Consider the following 24,900-nt stretch of genomic DNA (forward strand, 5'->3'; position numbering starts at 1 on the left):
AACCTTCACCTCTTCAACCAGACCCTCCTTGTTAGTGAGGATAAGATCCAGCAGCGCTCCTCTCCTAGTTGGCTCATCCACCATTTGCATCAGAAAGTTATCATCAATGCACTGGAGGAACCTCCTGGACTGAGGATGGCTGGCTGAGTAGGCCTCCCAGCAAATATCAGGGTAGTTGAAATCCCCCATGACAACCAGACCCTGTAATTGCGAGACTGCTCTCAGCTGCCTGTAGAAGGCCTCATCACCGTCCTCATCCTGATCCGGTGGCCTGTAATAGACACCCACAACAGTATCACCCCTGCCAGCCTGCCGCTTAATTCGCACCCACAAACTCTCAACTCGCTCCTGATCCGCCTCTGGACAGAACTCAATACATTCTAGCTGCTCACTCACATAAAGAGCAACTCCACCACCTCTCCTTAGCGGCCTGTCTTTCCTGAACAGGACATAGCCATCCATTACCACATTCCAGTCATGCGAGGCATCCCACCAAGTCTCTGTAATTGCCACTAGATCATAGCCCCCCGACCGAACACGGATTTCTAACTCCTCCTGTTTATTCCCCATGCTGCGTGCATTGGTGTACAGGCATTTCAGGGAGCGAGCTGGGCACACCGGTTTCATCCCAGATTCACCCCCTGAATTCACCCCAGGGGGATTGGAGGCCTCCTGGTCTACCTCAACACTAGAGCGTTGCCCCAGTGGTGCAAGCCCAGCTACCACCCCATCCCCCTTCGAATCTAGTTTAAAGCTCTCCGAATGAGCCCTGCTAATTCCTGTCCCAGAACCCTTTTGCCCCTACGACATAAACCTTTCCCATGTATCACTGTCACGCCTGTTGTTTTATAAAACCAGCCATTATCAAAGAACCCAAAGCCCTGCCTGTAGCACCAGTCTCGTAGCCAGGCATTTATAGAGAGAATCCTACTGTTCCATCCCACATCATCACCTGAAAATGGAAGGAGGGAGGAGAAAACAACTTGTGCTCCAGACTCTTTCACCAACCGCCCTAGGGCCTTATAGTCTTTCTTCATCCCCCTCAGACTACGGGATGCAGCTTCTTCCCCACCTGTCTGGAAGATCAGCAGGGGGTAGTAGTCTGTGGCCTTCACCAGGTTGGGGAGTTGCCTGGTGATATCCCTGATTCGGGCTCCAGGCAGGCTGCAGACCTCCCTGTGATGGGGGTCAGCTCTGCATATTGGGCCCTCAGATCCCTTTAGGAAGGAGTCTCCAACCACTAAAACTCTTCTCTTCTTCCTTGTGGAGGAGGTAGCTATACGCCCGTCAGGTTTTTCTGACTGTGGTGGGACCTCTGATATAGGTTGCCTCTCCACCACATCCCCGTTGGACCGGCTGTATTCCACTAGGGCTTCATATCTATTGCTCAGAGGCACCTGTGGAGGCAAGGTAGGCAAGGAGGGCACTCGCCTTTTGCCACGGCCATAGACTTGCCTCCACTCACTCCTCTCCTCTAGGTTATCGTTTTCCACCTGAGAGGGGCAGAGTACAGGGGTCCCTCGATCCTGGGAGCTCTCCGGCAGGTGCTCCCATTTTTGTTGCAGGGAGGGCAGAGCCTGGCTCCACCAGTCTATCTCCATTTCAGCCTCCCGAATGCTCCTAAGCCTTTCTACTTCGGCTTGAAGCCTTTCAACCTGGCTTTGCAGCTGTGCCGCTCGGCCAAGCAGATCATCTACTTGCTCACAGCGCACACAGCCCCCTGCCACCACAGAGACGCTGTAGCATTCCCTGCAGCCCGCAACCTGCACCATCGCCTCCTTCCGTGGGAGCTCTGTCTGGGTTCCCACATCCATTTTGGTCTTCTTCCACCAGGTAGATACCATTGTTCTTTCACTGAACTGGGAAATACCTGTTGGTGCCACCCCTGGTTCACAGCTCCTTGGCACCTTCCTCATGAAGGACCCCATGATCCAGCTGGTATTTTTTGATTGTTGCAATTGCTGGCCACAACCTCAAGGGTACCAGGCTTAGTGAGATGGAGAGGGCTGTTGGAAAGGGATCCGCTTTGGTCCCGTTTGTGATGACAGACAGCTGCAAACCCACTAGATTCTGAAATAGACTGCAAGGAAAGGAGTGCGTAGACAGCCACTGAGTAGAAATAAAGGATGACACACACTAAACTTATATATGAACCCTTTTAAAAACCACTAAAGGCTTTTGCTAAATGACAGACAGCTCCCTTTCCTATAAGCGACACTCAGGTCTAAGCCGCATAGCACTGGCTCTTCCTAGAAAGCACAGCTTGACTTCCAAGCCTGCACGATGCTAAACACCAAAGACCAAGAATCTCTTAGCAGACTTGCCCATTTTCTGTTTGGAAAACACAAACTAATTTTGATTCTGAACACTACATTAACAAAACAATAAAAAAACATGTAATGTCTTATTTTTCCCTTTGTGCAGTATTAATGCTTCAAAGTCAATGATGGTCCAGTGCGAAACAGGAGATCATGTAGCAAATATCTAAGGACAAAACGTTTGGTGACAGCAGAAGGAGTTCAGCCCTTTGCAAACAGACACTGAACTGTTTTGCAGCTTGTTCCCTATGACACATTGTTCTCATTTTATCCTAGTTCTAGGGAAGATATTTACTATCTAGCCAAATCACAAGTATTTGTCACACACACTGATTTTCAGACTGTTCTAGCATATACACTGCTATGCTTGGGGTTTTTTTTCTAGTTCTAGGAAGACTGACACGGCCTTCTCCAATCAAAGGGCATTATCCTCCTCCTACAGGAGGGCAGAATTTGTTCCTGGGTTTACAAAAGCGCTAAGTGTAGCCTGACAGGATTACCAGTGAGTATTATGCAAGGCACTGTTAAAGAACTACTCCAGAAAAAAGAAAAAAAAAAAAAACAACAACAGGTCAGCAGTCAAAAATCCCTTCTCAAGATGTCAGGCTGATCTGTAGTAGAGTCATGAGTAGATCTTATGAGTAGAAGACTCTTAAGAGGAAAAGAGACAATATTTGTGTTTTCAGCATTCTTTTTAGTTATGGACTAAAGTAATCCTTCCATTTTTCTTCTTCTTTTTTCTTTTTTTTTTCTTTGTTTTTGAGGTTAATATATAACAGAAAGTAGTACATAAAAGCTTCAGTTTCAGGGGGAGGGAAGGCGGGTGGCTTACATGTCAGGCCAAATTCAGATCCCATTACTCACATTAGCAAGCAGTTACCCAAAAGACCCCAGTTGCTTCAGTGGGATTAATCACAGGGTAAAGTTCTTCTCAAACTGAATGAGTAGCAAAATTTGCCTCTAAATTACATACAGGTAATATTTTAGAAATCCTAGATAATCTGTATAAATATACACCATCTCCACAAAAGAAGAGTTGTAATAGTCAAAGTTCATTGTATTTTTGCAAAAAAAAAAATGTATATTCTGTTTTCTAAGAATCTTAAATTTACCAGTTATTGCAATGCTATATGAAAGAGTTTGAGAAAATAATCTTTATGCAACGATAATCATCTAAAAAAAAAAATATTTTCTTGCATTACTAGGAATGAGGTATCTGAATGAAGTCATTGTAAAATGACAAAGAATCTTACTTGGCTTAACAGTTTTGAAACTCCTTTAGCATGTTCAAAATCTGGTCTTCCAAGTACAGCAGGCTCCTTATTCATCTCTCCCCTTCCTTTCCTGTACTCAGCCTTAAAAAAAAAAAAAAAAAGAATACAAATCACTATTAAATTGTTTGCTTTTCTGTTATCAAGAGAAATGTAAGCATTAAAGCTAGGAGAAAAAGTCTCATTTAGTGATATGCATTGACACTACTTTCAGAGCTGTTCTAGTCAGCTCCAAAAAAAAAGCCCTTCTCAGGCTTCAGCTCCTTAACAACATAACATTTATCGTAAAACACAATGCACAGCATTCACAAAATTCAACTTTAACCAAATGCATAGCTCAAGCCTGAGAAATATTGTTCTCCCAATCAAGGCAGAATGACTCACAGTGGCTCATCATTTCTTACAACAGGGTCTGCACTTTACACAAGATTATTTGTAGCAGCTCAAAATAGTCTTGAAACAAAACTAGGCTGAGCGACAGTTTCTTTGAAATGTAAGGTCAAATTCCACTCTCAGTTTTACCACTGCAATCTTGCTGGATGCCCGTGGGGTTGCACTGGTGTAACAGAGTGGAATTAGTCCTGCAAGGCTGGTGTTACGTGATCTTTCCAGCTGAACTGCCTCCCATGCACATTGCTGCAATTTTTCTCCACAATGCATTAGAAAACAGCACAGATGAATCGACAATAGGTGCTTCGCGATATCACAAACTAAATTACCCGTTGCCTAAAATAGGCTTCTTGAATTACTCAGGCACTGTGAATCAGCAAGGACACGTCATAACAACAGACTGAGAAAAATAAAAGTCCCAAAGCCCCTCTAACTCAAAGGGGGCTTGAGCAGCAATCAGTAAATTTGGGTGTTGAACATAAGACTTAGTAGAAGTTCTCGGTTTTCAGAAAATCCTGAATATTCAAAAGGTGAATCTTAGGTCTCTTAAAACTCTCTTTCCATAGGTGCCTAGTCAGTCTCACATGAAACTCTTAGCAGTTACTTAAAATCTTGGCTCAGGGCTTTTAACATATACATTGAGTTGTCTACAATAAAATATTAAACTGCATCACACATTGCTGCTTCTCAAACTGCTCCTTGACCTATCCATTAGCAGATGTCATGGTGGGAGGGAAAAGAATTTGAGAGGGGAGCTCGGGGAGGAAAGGCCCCATGCAAGAAGTATGTGTTTGCACAGCTCTCGGACAGCGGGGAATTGCATTTCCCTGTCGCTGCCAGCCAAGATGGGAAGAGGAAGGGGAATCCTGGGATGCGAGCTTCTCCTGTGCTGAGGTGAAAAAAAGCTTGGTATGTCTTCTGAAGTGCAGTATACCATATGAGCACATGACTTATTTTGAGAATGGTTATCATGAATAAAGCTGAAACAAAACCAACTTTAGTAAGCTTAGTGTTGTCTTCAGGTCAATGACCAATAATTGCAAAGGTCATACTGTCATATTAAAATAGAAGAAACCCACAACTTTGTAACATACCAGGCAAGAGGTGGGGGGTGTTGGATTTTTGGATTTTTTTTTTAACCAAACCTCCATATCAGATTTGGGGTTGCGGGTTTTCTGCTCATGATGTTTGAGTTTCAGCAGCATTCTAAACAATCTGGCTGAAACTGGAATAAATAAAATAACATGCCTAAAAAATACAAATAGAGTAACAGGAGAACATACATCACTTATTATCTTTGTTATCTCAGTTGCTATCTTTATGTCTGGCCTGTTCAGCACTTCAGTGTATCTATGAGTATCTTGCACATCCTTCTTATAGGATACCTGTCAAACAAAAAAACAGTTTTGTTTAAAACAAACAAAAACGTTTGAAGTTTATAAATAATCTTTGAATGACCTATCAACTCAGCCATCAAATTCAATAGAACTCTGCCTAATTTATTCCAACACAGTCCTACTTGACAGGGATTATTTAGTAAAACCCACAGACAGGTTAACAGGATAAGGAAGAAATTCAGAAGCATAAAATACAATATTAAAATGAAAAATGATTTTGCTTAGAAGCGTAGCAGAAAATTAAAGCACTGCAAAGACCCAAATATTAGGTTTTGTCATTAAATTTCAGAGGACTTCTAAGAGTACTCTCCATGCTGTACCCTTTTTTAAGATAAACTAACCCCGCTATGATACTGAGCACCGCAGCCTAGCAGATTGCAGCCACACTGAACAGCAACTGTAATTCTACCACAGTGAACGTCTCTCTCAGTAATAGGCAGACGTGTAGCTGGTATGTAATTCAATGACACAACTCCACCCCAGCATCCCCCACTCCCCACAACTCCACTTATCTGCTCCTTTACACAATCATGGGAACAAGAAGGCTGACTGTTCCAGCATGCGGAGTACAAGACTGAATCTTTCTGTTTGTGCAAAAGCCACTACTATAATGAATGGTCTCAGAAAACTTTGGGCCGAAGGCTAAACCACAGGTAGGAGAGTCCAAACTTTCTCCATTTAGCAAAGCAATCACAGGAACAGCATAGACCTCAGGGATGTTACCGAGCTCTGATCTTACAAGTTACCCTTCTTCCTCTTCAGGGTCTGTAGACTTTTTCCTCTCCCTTGCTGTAGCACATGCGCCAATCTACGCCAATTTCCAAGAGCTTACTGAATTATTCTGAATAATTAAAAAAATTGTCCCTGGTATTCAGAAGTGTCTGACAAATTGAAGTTTCAGGCAAAAGTTAGAAAACATAAAATAAAAGTCTACAGGAAATAGAAAGTATCAGAGGAACTCCTGCTTTACTGGACAGTCTTTTAGATTTTCTTCTGTTGTTTAACAAAGTTAATCAACCTCTCAAGATTGTATTTCACTATCAAGAAAGTCCTCAGCTTGAAGTTTCACTTATAATCTCTGCATCTAGCTCCTATTTCCAATGTAAAGTTTTACTCTAGGTACAATGCAACCAACTCATAAACTGCAGCACCAAATAATGAATATAATTTGTAGAAATGTTATTGTAAAAAGAAAAAAATCTTACTTTTTGGCAAATATTTTCCAGGCAACAGGAAAGTAATTTTGTGTCCATATGTCTATTAGGGTAGACAAGCTAAACAGGCTTCACTGTTGGCCGCTTACCCACAAATAGATCTTATAATTTTTAACCTACAATGAGTGACACGCAAGTGTAATCACTGATAAAATAAATAAATAAATAAATAGGTTGGATGAATACAGCCCAAAGTATCACCTACAAAGAAAATAGAAACTGTTTCTTATAGCTTGTTAAAACCACTGGAAGTTTTGTTTTGGTCAGGTATAAATTTCCTCTGTTTTTTTTAAGAAACTAGATGTACAGACAAGCATTTGCAATTCAGGACTTTACATGAATTTAGTTAATTATATGCTATTCATCCTAATGACCACATGAGGTGAGGTGAAAACCACAAAGGCAGCAGAAACAGGTTTCTGAATAGCACCCTATCATCCATGTAAATTGCAAATTAAAGGCCAGCATATGTGCTCAAAATAGAAATTAGGAATGGAGTGAATTTAACAACAGAGAATCAAGAATAGTGGTGATAAAGTTGAGGAAATGTGGTCACTTATTGCTCCCAAATGACATGATCATATAGTAAGTGAAATAATGGATTGTGGTTAATTTCAGGGGGAAAGAGGAGGGGGAATAAGACAGTGACAGTCCCTTATTTTTCACCATTTTCAATTATATTAGATGCAAGGCCAATTGCTATAGCTTTCCCTGAGTGAATTATTATTCTTCCTGCACCTAAACCAGTATACCTATTACTTATGTCTGAGGGAAAGTCATCTAGCATTTTACAAATGTCTGCAATATATATTTGCTCCATTCTGCAGCTTGTCATACTCCAGTGAGAATAAAAATGTTATGCAGCAGAACAGTAGTTTGTCAGAGGTAGGCCAAAGACAGTAAAAATATGTTTCCCATTTCCTGAATAACCTCAATCCCTGGATGCTGACCCTTTCCCATTGGGACAGTGTGCTCGCCTCTATTACACAGCTGCTATTCTGTTCCATCTAGTGATTATTTTTTTATAGTACTATGTTAGAACAGTAAAACCAGAGCTATTCCAGGAGAGCAGGAGAACAGATGTAGACAGGGCAAAGCAACCAGCTTGGTGTGTGCACCCATGGGCACCGAGAAGATGGAAAGTGGACAAGTCTATGAGAGGGCAGAAGAAAAAATGAAGCCTGGTCAAACAACAAAAGAAACAGCAGAAGCACCCAGGGAAGGGGACATCTTTTCTCCTGAGTTGATTCAGCCCCTTATCAAGAGGCTCAAAGCCTAACTGGAAGCTCCAGGCATTACATGATGCCCTTACTAAATCTTCACTTCAAAGGATTGCTCAGGCTCTACCAAAAAGCATTACCAAAGGCTCAAGAATTACTCCTATTTGTGAAGACCACAGGCCTACGACACATCTGCACAAACTGGCCTTTGCATAGAATAAAGTAACAGAGATACTGACAACTTAAGAGCAGCAGTGAAAAACCTAAATGGAGAGTTACAGCAGATCAGTGGGAATGCGAGCAAGAAAGAAGCTGGGACAAAAAGGGGAAAAAAAGGTACCATCTCTAATTTTGAAGTTGCAAATAGTAAATTACAAATACGATCTAAATTTAAAAGTGTTTTTCTACCCCAATTTGAAATTACAATAAAAAGTAGTTACATTATTGAATATTTTTAAAAAACAACGATAATATGAACAAAAGCCATTCCTCGTCTTTAATGCTTAATGTGACTATGTACTCTGAATTGACAGTAGGTTTTGCAAAGCATGGAAAATATTCAGGGCTTGCTCCTAATTAGTAGACTAATTGTGTAACAGGGCCAAACCTCCAGTTCTTATAAAAAGGCATAAGGTCCACTGAGGATAAACATGCCGGTTTATTTACTCCAGTTGAGCGTCTTGAAGATGCTTCACCTTTCATGTTGGTGCCAGTGCACTGGAATGCACTACAATGCTGCAAAGTAAACAGACTTCTAAGGCTGCAAAACATCTCAGGCTGTCAATCAACAAACGGAAACTTCTGCTACATGGTGACCCAAGCACCCCTAGGTTTAAAGGACCCTGACCTTTCCTGCAGTCTTTTGTCTTCTCCCCTATTCCAATTCCAAAACTATTCCAAGCTATAGGTAACAAATTATTAAAACATGCACAGGCAGCTATGAATACATTTTGCCCTCTTGAAGAGGCACACACAGAAGTCAGCAAGGACCTAGGCACACCAATCTGCAAGAGAATTTGTCTCTTACTGTTCCGTCCCTGCTTCGTATTTTCTAAGACCTGCAAGTCCACTAACTAATGGCCTATCAGCTGTGTCTCTGCCCCCTTTTCTCTCATCTGTACTTTGGGGTCCATCAACACTAAGAAAATGACTAGCTGGTGACAATCATCTTTGGTGACAGCTTTTCTGATCCCCACTCAAATGGTGTTGAAAACTGTTTCCCGGCTCGTGTAGAAGAGACAAACACGTTTCTGGCCCATTACAGATTGATGCAGTCATCCTTTCCAGTAATGGGCTTGAAAATTGATTGGTCCCAATTACATCAGAAGTAAACACATAATTTTCAGCACCAGTTGGAAGTGGTCCAGGGGGACCTGCTGTTGACAACCACTGTCAGCAGAAAGTTAGTCAATGAAAAGTGATTTTTCTAATGCAGATGCTGAACAGAGCGCCAGGAGAAGCTTGACTTTAACATGATCTGCATCAAAACAAACATCAATGTTTTGGTATGTTATTGATGGTGTTTAAGCACATCAAGTTTAAGATCTGCTGATTTGGTCTTATCAGAAAGAATATAATTTTGTGTGTGTGTGGATTGTGACCACACAATATCCTGATCATGAAAAAAAAAGCTTACTCCTAAGACAATATAGACGCCTTAAATATTCAAATTTAGATGGTTAGTGAAACATTATAAAGTACCACTACCAACATAATAGGGATTGCAAAGAGAATACACGTAGATCAAAAGTTTGCCCAACTGTCAACTAACATTTTAAAAGCAGCACTGCTTCATACATAAGCGTAAGAGAAAAGATACTAGGGCATCCACAGATGAGCCTTATTTCTTATTTGTAAAATCAGAACACCACTTCCTTATTTCATACAATGCAATGCTGTGAGAAGAATCAATAATTTTAACTAAGCAAACATATAAATTGCTGTACAAATACTTAACATTGTTTTGCTATTCATAATGCCCAGTGATGGACCAGATCATGGAACGGATAAAACTGTGATCCACAGCTTTGAGTACATTCATCAAATGCTATGTGCAGCTTCTACCCAGGCACAATGAGGCAAGTGCTTTCTTTGCTTTAGAAACTTAATTGTCATGTCATTTCACTGTTCAGTTACTTTCTTCCATCCATCTGATCTTCAGCTACACATAATGCAAACCACTATTTTGTGACCTGACAGTTTTCTAAGGGCCACCACCTAATTTTGGTCCCAAGCTTGGAAACTTCCAGATGAGCTAAATGACATCAGTCACGCATGGGCATAAAGTAGACTGATGGTCCCTACTTCACTTTTCTCCAAATGCCTTTGTGTGCCAAAGTCACATCATTAACATTCACTTCACAAAACACAAACACAATTTGTAGAGAAAAGTACTTTGGTTTGGATAAACATGCGTTCATTCAAGCATAATGTAGTATTTAAATTATTTTTCAAGTAAGTTCCCTATCATTAAAAAAGTCACTTTCGTTCTTTGAGAGCAATTTTCTCCAGTCTAAATATGAAGAAGAGAAAAATGTTTTTCTTATACATGACCACATTGTTCAGGAGATTTTACAGTATTTCCCTATTATGCAGCTTCAGCCCACGCTTATACAGCGTGTTAATGATATTCAAAGTCGTGTGAAGGCCTACAGCACATGACAGTTTCAAAATGTCAGCACGAATGTATTTTAAGTTGAATACAGTCTTAATTTTTAAAGGAAATTGCAAATTTTACAGAGTTGAGTATAAATGTCAGCCTTATTTTAAGGCTGAGTAAAGAGTCTTAAACACATCCTAATCCTATTAGATGCAAACTCTGCTTGTAAAGGTTGAATTGAGTTGGCAGAGCATTGTAGGTAAATACGCATTCTGCTCCCATAGGTATACTGTACTGAGTAGTGGATAAAAGAGCTTTGTCCTTCTATTCCCCCAGTAGTTTCGCTCCTTTTTCCCTGCACTTTCAAAGCTGTGATTCCAGAAACAGCCTGAACTAGTTCAGAAAGGCAAATGCTCCACATTTGGGATGCTCACTATTCCACGCTCTGACTCAAAGATGAAAACTCACGTGGCTCTTAATTAAAGCTGTACTTACAAAACAAGAAATCCACAGCTATTCACCATGGTGCCCAAACAATTACCCGCAGGAGCTGTGTAACTCCACTGAACAATAACTGGACTTACATAACTCGCTCTTTTATGTGTGATAAAGATATATCCCCATTGCACTGTAGCTCCCCATGAGCAACCAGAAAGAATCTGATCTTAAACAGATGAAACTAACTGGTTAGAGTTTTTTGTTGGATACGGAGGGTTTGTTTGATTTTTTTCTGAAGTTTGCTCAGGCTGAAAATAATTTCCTTCATATTTTTTCATTATTTTTAACATGCTGTTAAAAGTTCTCATTTATCCAAACATCCTTTCCTCCTATGTTTGCCCTCATTTCCTTTTTTTTGCTTGCTTTAAGGGTGAAAGAAGATGAAACAACTGAATTTCATTTACTCTCACATCTGTACCCTACTCCTTAATTCCATTAGCAGGTGATGTACAGCTGTAGAAGGGGAATGGGTTTTGTGCTAGCATACTAATCTTCAGGCCATGACGAATTTGATTCAAAAACTCGTCTCATATTCCTCCTGGTCCCACTACCTTCTCTGAGAGGGATTCCCATCTCTCTTCCCAACTTTATTTCCTTCCCTAGTAGTCCACTGTCATTCCTACTGCTAGGTGAAAAAACCTCTTGCTTATGGGGAGAGAAGTTCACATTCCCAGCTCCTACCCTCTGTCAATCTGACATACTCATGCTTCCAACAGCAGAGACGGAGTTTGACAGGAAGAGGGAATTCTGTAATCAAGGCAGATTGCAAATTACTGCTGGGAGTTCCAACGCAGGTATTTCCCAGCAGAAGAAAAAGTTATTCTTCAAACATAATGTTTCCCTAAAGTTTTCCAGCAGCCTTTTAATCAGCAGCCAGCTGTCAAGATTCTGCATACATGGACATACATCTAACATTGACATTTAGCTTTCAGCCTACATAACCTAAGAATGTTTGTTACACCATCAGTAGGGAAGACAGGGTAAATTGAAGTTAATTCAAAATGAACACCCAAGCTTCATTTTCTGTATTGTTAGCAGCAAACAAATATCTCATTTATCTGAGAAATGAGAGTTATAAAATTACCTACCTACCTGACTTGCTTACCTAAGAAGAATGGAAATGGATCATAACTTTAAAGGTATTTACGTGTCAGCTGCTCTTCCTGGTTTTGTGCACCTTTTAAAATGACCTCACTATTTTAGCCAGTCTTCTCCTAAAATTTACTTTTCCCATAAGTAAACTTTTACAAAACCTAAGACATTTTTCTTCAAAGTTCTGTTTGCATAATTCAAGACATTAATCTTGGTAGCATTTCCACCCCTAGCAATGGTGCATTGAGCTAGTATAAGCTAGCTCAACCATGAAATCAAACCTGACTTGAAACTAATAAAAAATGCAAATACTATTATTAGGCTTTTTATATTGTGAAAACCTAAAGAACTTCAAGAAGTTAACAAGCAGCTGTAAAAAAAAAAAAAACACCACACAACACTTTAAAGATATTGCTAAATACTCTAATTTATTTGTAAATTATATGTCAATGACATAAACTAGTGGCCAGGCATCAGATTTAACTCTATGGCTCAGATTCTGTAAAATTAGGTGTAAATTGTTCTTTGGAACTCATTTGACATGTACTCATGAGATGGGAACAAAGTTATTCATGTGCACAAAAGTGTGCAAGAGCAGGGCAGAAACAGCCCCCTTCTCTCCTCTAAACAGAATCCTTGAAGAACTACCCAAATGTTGACAGTGTAAGACACTGAAACCATGCTGCCATTCATATAAACAAAGAGTTTTATACACTTTTAAAGCACAAGTAGGTACACATTAATTCAGAGAACCTGTCTTTGCAATTTCATTTCAAACTGATAGCACTTAAAAATTACTGCTAATAAACAATAACAACCGCTTTCCAATGCAGTTTAGAATAAAAGTCACATACCATTACTCATAGCATATTTTAAATACACATCATGTCCCATATTACTTCAGAGCAAATAATGTAAAAAAATACCAACTAATGAAATATGAAAATATTCCATGTCCGATCCATTTCATTTAGCTATAATAGCTGTATCTACCCAAACCAAGTGAAGTAATTGCAGATGGGGGAGTACTCACATCACTCTGGTATTTATTGACTTCCATGGCATGCTTAATATCTGGAGGCTCCTTCATATGTGCATAATCTGAAGTTCCTTTCTCAGCATCATGTTTTTGTTTATAGAGAACCTGAAAAGACCAACATTATACTTCTGTGACCTCGGCAGAGCAGGTATAATAATATGAGCTGGGTTAAACCTAGCGTCGTAGTGTGCCTGTACTCAGGAAGAAATGTAATAAATAATTAAGCTCCTTAATGGAACCAGAACCCTGAAACGAGAGCAGCTTCTACCCAAAACAGAGACATATGAGGCACAGTCAGCAGAGAGATTTCTCTGAGTTTGTTATTGCAGCAGAGGTATGAGTAGACAGGAAGAACAAAAAAGAAATATACAGAAACAGAAAATTGACCTCAACAAGGTGAGAAGACGGCCCAGGGAAAGGCCTAAGGGAAAGCTTTTTTTGCTCAAAATACACTTGAATCTATCAGCTAAGTAAATATTTCCTCAGGTTTCTTTTTTTTTGGTCCCATTTTCAGAAAAAAAAATGAAAGATTTTGTGCATTCCTCAGAAACAAACAGGTTTACATGAAATACTCATAGCCCAAACATCTATTTCTTCCACTGTTAGGAAATTACTAACACAATACACATTTTGACTAGCCCTCAAGTTCACACAGAAAAACAATATTTACATTCAATTGTCATGATGGTAAAGAAAAATGGAATTCGATTGTGAGTTTATAAACAAATTTATTTTTATAACAGAAACTGAGCTCAGTGTTGGGCATTCATCCAGCTTTCACTGTACTGTGTTATACTTACATATGCACACACTCACATACTAAAACTGCCTGAAAAGCTGATCTTGCACTTATCCTTGTCAGAAGCTTTTAGGCTTACATCAAGAAAATTCACCAGGTTTTGATGCCTGAAGAAGCAGCAAGCATCAAGAAAATTCATTTTCTAATAGCTCTCAGGAGAAACCATTAAAATAATCCCCAAGAAAACAGCAAATACTAAATATGATTGAAAGCGGATCAGGAGGAGAAGGATTTGAAACCAAAACCCTCAATAGCAATAAAAGAATACTGTGAAAGTTTTGAGATGGGAACTCTTGACTGCGGTGATTCAGACTCCTTTAGGACAGGATACTAGAACTGTGAGAAAATGTTGTATCTGTTTGTGTTTAAGGTGGCAAGATTGCATCTGAGCCACAGATCAGTGTGCCCAAGGCAATATATTAGTATCTGCCCTGACTATCTCAGATTACAAAATGATATATAGGCTGAGAGATTAAGACAAAAAGGCGGGAGGAGGGGGCTGCACTGCTACTGTATGAATGAAAGCATCAAATTAGGAAACTCAAAATGTGCCATCTCCTTATACAGGGTAAATCCATCATGATCAGGCCTCTGGGGAAACAAACACAACTTAAATTTAAACAAAAAAACTTCTATAACCTCCCTATACTGATTACATCTTGCAACTGGCAAAACAAATAATCTTTAATAAGACTGAAGCATCACTAACAAATGGTCCCCTGTAAAAGCATAGTTACTATATCAAGAAATGCTACAAAAACTATTTTGCTACTTCTCCTGTTTCATGTTGTCACTTTTAAATGTTCCCCACTTCATACCATCCTGAGAAGCAAAGCCGTACAGTTACATCCAAATTCTGCTAATTTACAGATATTTTATTACATTGCTCGACATCTATGTTTTTCTGTTGGTGAATGGGCTATGTAACCAAGTAATTAAAAACAAAAGCACATTAACTCCCAACATGAGAAAACTAACAGAAATTACAATTGAGTGTTCACTATCTTGGGAAAAGATGACTGCTTCTTTATCGTAATGTAGGAATATTTGACTTGTTGTTTGACAGCTGTGTTCTTCCTATGACTCAGTCACTTCCCTGGGCAGCCTGTTTGACAACCTGTTTGACAGTTTCCAATGTTTGACAACCCTTTCAGTGACAAAATTTTTCCTAATACACAATCTAAACCTCCCCTGGCACAACTTGAGGACGTTTACTCTTGTCCTATCACCTGTTACTTGGGAAAAGAGACCAACACCCTCCTCGCTACACCCTCCTTTCAGGTAGTTGTAGAGAGCAATAAAGTATCACCTCAGCCTCCTTTTCTCCAAACTAAAAAAACCCAGTTCCCTCAGCCACTCCTCATAAGACTTGTTCTCCAGACCCTTCACCAGCTTCGTTGCCCTTCTTTGGACTCTCTCCAGCACCTCAATGTCTATCTTGTAGTGAGGGGCCCAAAACTGAACACAGTACTCAAGGTGTGGCCTCACCAGTGCCGAGTACATGGGGACAATCACTTCCCTTGTCCTGCTGGCCACACTATTCCTGATATGACCCAGGATGCTGTTGGCCTTCTTGGCCACCTGGGCACACTGCTGGCTCATATTCAGCTGGCCATCGACCAACACCCCCAGGTCCTTTTCCACCAGGCAGCTTTCCAGCCACTCTTCTCCAAGACTGCAGCGGTGCATGGGCTTGTTGTGACCCAAGTGCAGGACCCAACACTTGACCTTGTTCAACCTCGTACAATTGGCCTCGGCCCATCAATCCAGCCTGTCCAGATCCCTCTGCAGAGCCTTCCTGCCCTCAAGCAGATCAACACTCCCGCCCAACTTGATGTCATCTGCGAACTTACTGAGGGTGCACCCGACCCCCTCTTCCAGATCGTTGATAAAGATATTAGAGAGAACTGGCCCCAATACTGAGCCCTGGGGAACACCACTTGTGACCAGCCGCCAACTGGATTTAACTCCATTCACCACAACTCTTTGTGTCCGGCCAGCCAGACAGTTTTTTACCCAGTGAAGAGTACACCCGTCCAAGCCATGAGCAGCCAGTTTCTCCAGGAGAATGCTGTGGGAAACGGTGTCAAAGGCTTTACTAAAGTGTAGGTAGGCAACATCCACAGCCTTTGCCTCATCCACTAAGCAGGTCAACTTCTCATAGATTGTAAATAATGCAATAAACCACAAAAATAACTTTATCATAGTAAAAACAAATATGCATGAAAGCGAAAGAAGAATTCTGCCCACAAGTAAGAAAACTCTGAAACTTTCTCTGAAAGTTGAAAATACTGCTTAAGATTCACTTGGCTCATCATCTTTAAAAACAAACAGAAAATACTGTTGAGCATTGACATATAGTTACTATTTGAGATATTGCCCTGTGTAAAGGAGAAAATTAAACTGCCTTCAGTTTGCTTTAGATTATTCCTTTCAGATAAGAAGAAAAACAGGGCAATCTCTTCTTATGGCAAAAATAAAGTGATGAAAAAAGTGATATACTTTTTTTTCCAACATTGTTTCCCCCTCAAGCAATTTTAAATACCTTTATCATTGTTTGTGACACCTTATTAAAAAAAATGTTCTGCGTAAGGAAGAATTCAGTGTACTGGTCTTCAGACAAGAAAGAGACTTGGCACAAAGCTAGCAATGATCAGAAATTTTCCTTCAGATATATTTTCCACAGGAAAGTTGCAATTTTTTCCAGAAAATGTCAATTTCCTCTCAGGAAAATCAAAATGAGGGCTCTCTGCCTAGACTGCTCTCATCAACTTTATTTTCTCATTGCAGAGAACAGGGAATTTGGTGAGAGCTTTGTAGACTGGCAAGGAGGGTGAAGTTACACAGTGGGGATAGGGACTTCTCCTGTGCTCTCTAGCTTATCCTAGGGACGGTTATGACAAAAGAGAGAGAGGGAGGAAAATCTGGTTGCTTACCCTCAAGAAAGCTATTCAGAAGCCGACAGTCAGATTTTCTGCATAGAGGAAAAAATAAAATTTATAAAAGCCACCCAAGTATGTGGGGCTATGAAACTTCTTTTTCATTTTCCTGAAACATTTTTTTCCCATAAATAGTGTAATGATTTTCTGTCAAAATTTCAGATGGATTTCCTTCTCTATGGGTATTTATTTCCATCTTCATGCCAGTTCTGTATAAAACACAAAAGAGCAAATGTGGGCTTCATGCAAAAGCCAGCAGAGGTGGTCTTAGTTTAGTCTTGCCTGGGTATCTTGAAGAGGGAATTGAGCATTAATCAATACAGCCAATATGAAGAGAAAGCTCCACAGGAGGAGAGCCACAACTGTCAGGGTGTTGTACTCTCCATTACGGCAAGATCCTGTCAGTGCTGACATTTTATTGCTGGCACCCTGCAGAACAAAGTCCTGGCTCTGCAGAAGTCAATAACAATTACCATATCAAGTTAGAGCATGCAAAAGTGATAGAGGGTGCTACGGCAGCCTGTTTGCTCTGGAGAGGACCGTGAAGGGCAGCTGTAGGTGGGGAATAATTTCTTGTGAGAAAAAGGAAATTTTCCATAGTTGCCTCCAAGTTCCTAAATCATGAGTGTGATCTGAAGCAGTGTATAAATTAGACCAAGTTAATAAATTGGTCTAGATCTAGGGAGGCTGAAAACGGAGCTGCTGGGTAGCAGCAGTGCAGCAGCACCATTTCAGATCAAACATCAAATCATGGGAGACACCATCTGCCAGGGACATACCTGTGTAAGGAGATCACCCAGCAGAGGCACACCAGCCTCGGCAGGCCTGTGCCAGCAGGCAGTAGCGGGGAGAGTCAGTGGCTCTCTTTCTTCCACACCGTGATCTCCTAGTCCCGATGCACCTGCTTGGCAGATGAGGCTACGGATCCCGTCAAGACCATGGCATCACAGAGCGAGAAAGCACCTGCTTGATTGGGCTACAAAAGCATTCAAGCCCAGCCTGGCATCCAAGAAGCACGAAAAAGGAGTCAAAGGTGTAAATTTGTTCTAATGCATGGGGAGGAGGACACGTACTTGTATTTTCCACCTCTCAGGAAATCAGCACCTATTTAAAATCAACTTCCTACGATTGAGAAACAGACTGCAGTTCTGTGCTTGCAACAGCCTTTTTGCAGGAGAGTTGGCACAGTGGCCAGACAGTGACGTTCTCTCTCCTTCCTACGGCATACCCTGGTCTCCTCTTGCTAAAGTGATGACCTGTAAATTCACAATCCCAGCTAGACAGATGCAGCAGAAATCCTCTCTGCCATATCCTGGCCCAGCTGAAATCTGAAATCCTTGTATTAGCTACTTAGGTACCGCAGTGATAGGCACAATACAGACTAGATTTGAATACCGTAAATGAGATTTTCCACTAGAAAATACCCTAGGATCTCTCTCAAAGTAGCATTAAATTCAGGTCCACTGCAACAGTAACAAGTTGGAAAAATGTGTCAGCGTATCTTTAAGTTTTATGGTAGATTATGACTTATAATGCATCTATTCCTAAGGGGATGGTATGAATTTTACAGGAAAAGTTTCTGCTTAAATGTAACTCATCCTATACACATATTTGTTTTTCTATGACTGTTTGATGATTGAAGAAAACCTTCAAAAAATATCAAATGAAAATGTCAGTCTTTTCCTTAAAAGGGTTTTTTTGATTAATCAAATGGTTTCATTTTTAGTCTCAGTTATCTTTTCTGCCATATCACCAATGTTAATTAACCTCATTTGCATATACTAATGTAGAATGTACTCATTTGGAATGAATCCAGGAGTAAATCTGTGGCAAACTAGTTAACTAATGTTTTATAAATCAAGCTAACGGTTTTAAAATGTTATACAAGTTTAATTCCCAACTTATTTCTACTGTAATTCTTCTAATCACTCACTTCACAATGAAATGTCACATTAATGTCATTTCAGCTACTGTGCTGCTTTGAGTGTATATATGTTCCATTTCAAAATATGAAAACTAAAATATACTTTATGTTATTATATTTGCATAGTATAGCCTTGATTAACACATTGTTTTAAATCAAAACATTTCTCCCCAAGACATCCTGAGATTTCAGTGCTTTCTTTTGTTATGAATATTTTCCTTTGTTTGAAAAAAAATCCCTGCATTAGAAGAATGCATATCGAGATACAATCAACAATATGCATTTAGGAGTGCGTTCACTTCAGAGACTAGCTGTATTAAACTATACGTAGTTAATATCTTTAAAAGAGGAGAAAGGCAAACCAAGAAAAATGTGGAAATGCTTGGTGGACAGAAAGCCATGACCGTCTATCAGCTGTAATTCTCATGAGTAACAATGAGAATCTGTAACTTCATTCATGTTACACATACTTAATACTCACAATTCCTCTGAGATCAATGGAAGTGAAGGGTCACCTGCCTACATTAAGAGTATTATATTTTTAAGCCCCTGGAGGCAACTGAACTGGAATTTACTATTTTACTGGTTGGTTGCATGTTTTACACTATGTTCAATACACTTGATTTCATATTTTTAATTCTATAAAATTTGTTGTGAGTGGTAGATGTAGATCCACCAGAACTATGTTTACTGCTACCAGTAAGTGCCTTTAAAAGTCATTACAGTATTTTATGTTTTTTTTCCCTTCAGCATCAAACATTTTATAAAGCTAATACAACACCCACATCAAAATGGTTGTTATATAAGATTCGTCTATTCTAAAAACGCAGTGCAATGCCACCGAATTCAATAAAGTCTTATTGCATTCATGGATTTCTAATGTATTTCATTGGATTGATTAATGCACTGCTAGTTTTAAAAATTATATTTAATAAACGTAATAAGCCAGATTGTCAACATTTTAAAAGTGAGCCGTTATTGAAGTTAAGAAGTTATGGTGATAAATTCTGGATGATAAATTCACCCAAATAACTCAAGCAGGCAATCAAGTATCCATTCAAAAATATTGTTCAAATTGGTCATATTCTGTCACATAATTAATATAAAAAAAAATTTTTGTGATTTTAAAATTGTACCTTGCTCTGAAGTTGTGTTAATTCTTTTGCAAATACACTGTCAATTGTGGCTGGCATCTGCTGATAAAGAGAGTTGGAAAGGTCTTTCTTAGCAGCTCCTTTGTACTTCACCTACAGGAGAGAAAAAGGTGACACATAATGTAAAAATTAAGATACAGTTATCATACTACATTCTTTTTTCTATTAAATAAAATGCCATAAAGACCATTAGAACTGGAAAAATCTAATGCCATATTATAAACTTTCAAGGAAAACCAGATTTTTAAATAATAACTTTAAAATACTTTAGCTGGATGTGTCTAATTCATGAAGCAATGTAAAGTACCTCCTAATTAAATTCAAGAATTTGGGAGGAAGTATAAAATAAGGCAAGCAAGGCAGGGGTTTTTTTTCCTATCCTTTATTAAATCATTTCCAAAAACCCAAACTATCTTTTTTCCAAAAAATTTTTTTTAAACTAAGGTAATTTTTTTTTTTAAATTAAAGGTAATTTAAAAATTACCTTTTTCCAAATTTTTGCACAATGGCAGCAATGAGATGCCAACAAAAAATATTTTACCAATTCATAAGCAGTAGCAACTCAAGGTAACTGGAAAGGACAGGAACAGTTAGCATGTCTGCCATCATTTCTACTTAATCTTCTCATATTACAGACTCATTTTTAAATTACTTTTTATTTATCCTATATTTTCTCCAGTATTAAGGACTAGCAATTCCCCACAAAAGGGTTTTATGAGATAGGCCAGAATAATAGTTCAAAATCTGAGAGGCTTTTGCTTCAGATCTAACTTTTTCACATTCATAAAATAATAATGTCAAGTATTGCTGTGAAAGTAATCATAAATATCAAAGAGATTTTAAATGATACTCTCTAATGTTACTTACTGTGCAATATACAACTCTTCATTAGAGACTAGTTCCCCATATGTATTACATATATCAATAATTTGCTGTAACATTTGTTGCTGTTTCCCAAAACAGAGGGCTCTTTTTCACTGCAGCAGACATGGTGTGAAGACTTGCAGTGTTCAAGTTTTGCAAAAACAGGTTATGGGACACTAGAGGTCAGTAATTTACAAGATAAACCATCCATCACATCATTGGCTTCAGGTAATGCTACAATAAGCAACAGAGTGCTCAACAGCACGGTAACATAAAACATGCAGTTTTTAAATTCTGAAATATCCTCATATCTCTAAATCTTTGATTAATTATTAGCAGCTTGTCTTTGGAATCAAACGGATTCGATAAATTCTCTGTATTGTGCCTTTGTAGATTACAATAGTCTGTCTCTTAGAAAGTATAATTTCACCATATTTATGCCCCTTGGGATATGCCACTCTTTCTCAGAAAATATGAAGATAAATGTAACAGAAATATTCATCAGATGCATTTATATTGAATGTAGTCATACAGCAAACAGATGTATATCAGAAACAGAATATAGAATGTATATAAATTACTTAAGTCCAGACAGAGATATTGGGATGTTCTTTATCATAATCATAAAGGTAGGACAAAAATTGAGGCACCAAATATTTAAGTCTTCCAAGGGTCGCAGTGACAGAAAAATCACTCAGAACCAGCAAATCCTTAATAAAAGCAACTCTCTGTCAGGTAAAACTCCTGCTGCTGTTCTCACCTGGGAAAAATAATCACAGACGCAATCCTACGACAACTTGTACTGGTGACACAAAGAGCTGGCAGTAAACTCTGCTCTGGCATTTTGGAAGCTGTCATTCTTTCTTTGCCACTACAGTTGTGCCTGTGTGTGTGCACAAAGATCTAAAAACTCTGACATGGGTATGCACATATAAGCATGCAAGTGCTCAGGTGACCTGCAGATGGCATTGACCTGATGTCCATTCCAGTCCCCTTGCTGAAGGAGGCCAACAGTTTCCTTCCGTCCTGCTTCATAGTCAGGCAGTGAATTCTCCACAGCAGGGAAACTACGCACAGGTATAATTTGCAAACCTCATCACTGCAGAATAACTAACAAGAAATCCTTTTCCTATTCCTCAGTTTATCCATCCATAAAATGGGATAGCTAAGACTGTCTCAGAACCATTAATAAAACATCTTGGAATCCCAGAATAAAAGTGTTGCATAATTCCAAATTATTATTACTCATATATACAGTATACACTAATTGCAGTGCGTTAAGTCACTTCAGCTTTAAACAGAATTGTTATTTGAAATAAGCTATCCTTCCCCTGCTAAAAACCACCATATTCAATTCAGAGAGTTTTTACAAGGGATAAGAAGCAAAGAGAATTCTTCATTCTTTCAGATCTTACCTCAGAAATGAAAGCACCAAGACTTTTCACATGTTTTAGCTGTGGGGTGTCAGGTACAAATATGCACTTGCCCTTAGATTTTTTAAACTCTTCTTTATAGTTTATCTACAAAGAGGAGAAAAAAGAAGTTTAATTGTTCTTTAAAAAAAAAAAAAAAACCCAAAAAAACAACAATGGCTTATCATTATTAATTATTATTTTCTTTATGGATACTATGCTGGGTGGCTTGCAAATACTTCAGGCTGGATTAAATTAGGCCCCACAGGGAAATACCCAGTTCTCACACATAGTACCAGGGCTATGTAAAAGTCACAGAACTCTTTATTATTAAAGATCACAGAACCATAGAATCATTTAGGTTGGAAAAGACCTTTAAGATCATCAAGTACAACCATAAACCTAACACTGTCAAGCCCACCACTAAACCATGAAAAAGATAATTATTTTTTTTTACATCTACAGCACATTTTCACCACTGTCTGTAGATGTTCTAGTATCTCTAAAGAAAGGAGAACTGAATAAAATATTTTCTCCTTGACCTCAAAGAGAAAATTGTTAAACTAACTTCTAACACAAACCTAGCAAGCACAGAATCTGTATAACACAATCAAAAGCCACTGTCAAATGCTTTACGAATCCAAGAGTTACACGAAGAAATTCAGAAGGCCACTGCCAAATCATTGCCTAGAAAGCACCCCAACAGTCATGACATGAGGGTAATATCAGAGTTTAAGAGCATTTTAATTTTGAATTGAGCTATTTTTAAGTCATACATATGCACAACAGAAACAATTTTTGAAGCAAAACAAGCGACCTTTCTTTCTTTGTACATAGAATAGTTTAGTTCAATGCAAATTGAATTATTTAGTATTAAGCTTTCATGGTTATTATCTGCTACCATTCCTCTAACCTCATTTTCACATTCTGCACAACAGCAGCTTGCATTTATGCACTCTAGACTTGCTGACAAGCACTGACAGAAGCAATATGATCTGCACCTGAGCATTACAGAAATATGCAGTCTTAATTTCCTCTTTCTCTGAATCCTTAATGGATATCACAAGTTCTAGTCTATGCTCCTCTACAGGGACTTGGAACACTCATGAGAAGGATTGCAGCTTACACAGAATCAGCTCCTGTACTTTCTGATGCAAACATTTTGTCCACCGCAAAATAGATTAGATAATGCCAAATTCATCTCAAACTGATGAATACATAATTTTCACACAGGAAATAATTTTGGTTCCTATTGAGCTCATCCAGGTTTGGACTACTGAAGGAATCTACATGTCATTACCGAATCATATTGTCTGCCTTTGTGGATTACAGTGTATCCTAAATAAAACCTGTTTGGTGAACAATGGGTGTAAAATGACTGTGTGTCATGATTTTACTTGGGGACACACAAATCCAATGGTTCATGTAACCTGTGTGTGACACTGTACTCCTAGATAATCACAGACCAAAACACAAAAAGGGCAGTTTTACGATAAGCATGAGCAGGCACTTACTGTCAACCTGCACACATGTCCTTGCAAGGGGGTGGGAGGAGGAGAATGTGTGCATGAACAGCTTAAAAAAAAGCTTCATAGAATTACGGTCATTCACAGTGATACAGCTGAGAAGTGATGTGGGAAGTCTAAAGAGCTGACTATCTACTGGTTAAGTTTGATGGAGCTCCCAGTAGGATCTCCTGTAAAGCTGTGACTGGTAGAAGAGATGGGAGAGTCTTGCTGCTCACAACTTAGATACATTACATCCATTTTAATTACAGAGCAATAATTACATTTAAAAATCAAACATTAAAGCCTCCTAAGGTATCTCTTAATTGGAGGAGATGACACAATACAACTAGAAGAAACAATCGAAGTCATTTTGCTATAGAAGACATGCTTTCAAGATAATCAAAAGCAGTAAAGGACTAATGCCATCTCCTTACTCCTTTATTGTTCACATTTATTATAGTAAAAAGGTCTGAACCTCCTTATCTAGCTCTTATGCTAGAACAAAAGGGAACTTTTTTCCACTAAGTATTCCCTTTCCAAGTCTACATTTCTTAGTTTATAATCTCTCATAGACTAAGGGCTGTGTCAGACCACAGATCCATCTAACACAAAATCCTCTCTGTGGCCACAAAAAAATAGAGAAAAGCAGGAGAACAGGGAAAGCATACAGCATCATTGCCCCACAGCATGTTACTAGTCTCCAGCAATTTGGACCTCAAAGTCCTCCTGAGTTGGAGGTTGTCACTAGTAATGGTAAGCCCAGAGGAACATCTCCACCCTGAATTAGATGGTCACAAGCCAGTGGATATCAGGGGAAAGGCACTCTGTTTCTGCACTTGACTCTAGGTCTCTTCGGCCCTCGCTTTATAACAGAGAGACACGCTAAAGCAAAGTTGGACTCTGTACAACGACCGTTAAATTGCAAGTAGTACTACTTTTTGCTGTACGGAAAAAGAAGTACTGGTGCCATACATAACCAAAATTCAGCAGAATCTTCAGAAGCTGTGTCTGCCCCTCTACCAAAAAGCATTATGATAGTTTGGTCAATGATCATTGTATTCGTATAATAATTCCCCTCTCTGCTTATAACAGTATTCACAACATCACACCACATCATCAAAACAAAGAAGAGATGAAAATATACTAAAATATAAGTAATACAAGTAAATGGACAGGCTCAATTTCAATACGGAAAAGAAAAGGCCTGCAAAGGAAGGTAATTCAAATAGATCAAACACACATGACAGTTTTGAAAACATCTG

General features: G+C 39.1%; 1 protein-coding gene across 1 annotated transcript in view; it reads right to left on the reverse strand.

Annotated features, from left to right (window-relative positions):
* Positions 1–24,900, reverse strand: part of NEBL (nebulette) — a 95,799-nt gene that overhangs the window by 68,118 nt on the left and 2,781 nt on the right. The window contains 5 exon segments of the mRNA XM_068404923.1: positions 3,572–3,673; positions 5,263–5,364; positions 13,033–13,143; positions 19,837–19,947; positions 22,134–22,238. Of these exon segments, the coding sequence (XP_068261024.1) occupies positions 3,572–3,673; positions 5,263–5,364; positions 13,033–13,143; positions 19,837–19,947; positions 22,134–22,238 (531 nt within the window).

This window comes from Nyctibius grandis, chromosome 7 (genome assembly GCF_013368605.1).
Source record: "Nyctibius grandis isolate bNycGra1 chromosome 7, bNycGra1.pri, whole genome shotgun sequence".
Classification (NCBI taxonomy): Eukaryota; Metazoa; Chordata; class Aves; order Nyctibiiformes; family Nyctibiidae; genus Nyctibius; species Nyctibius grandis.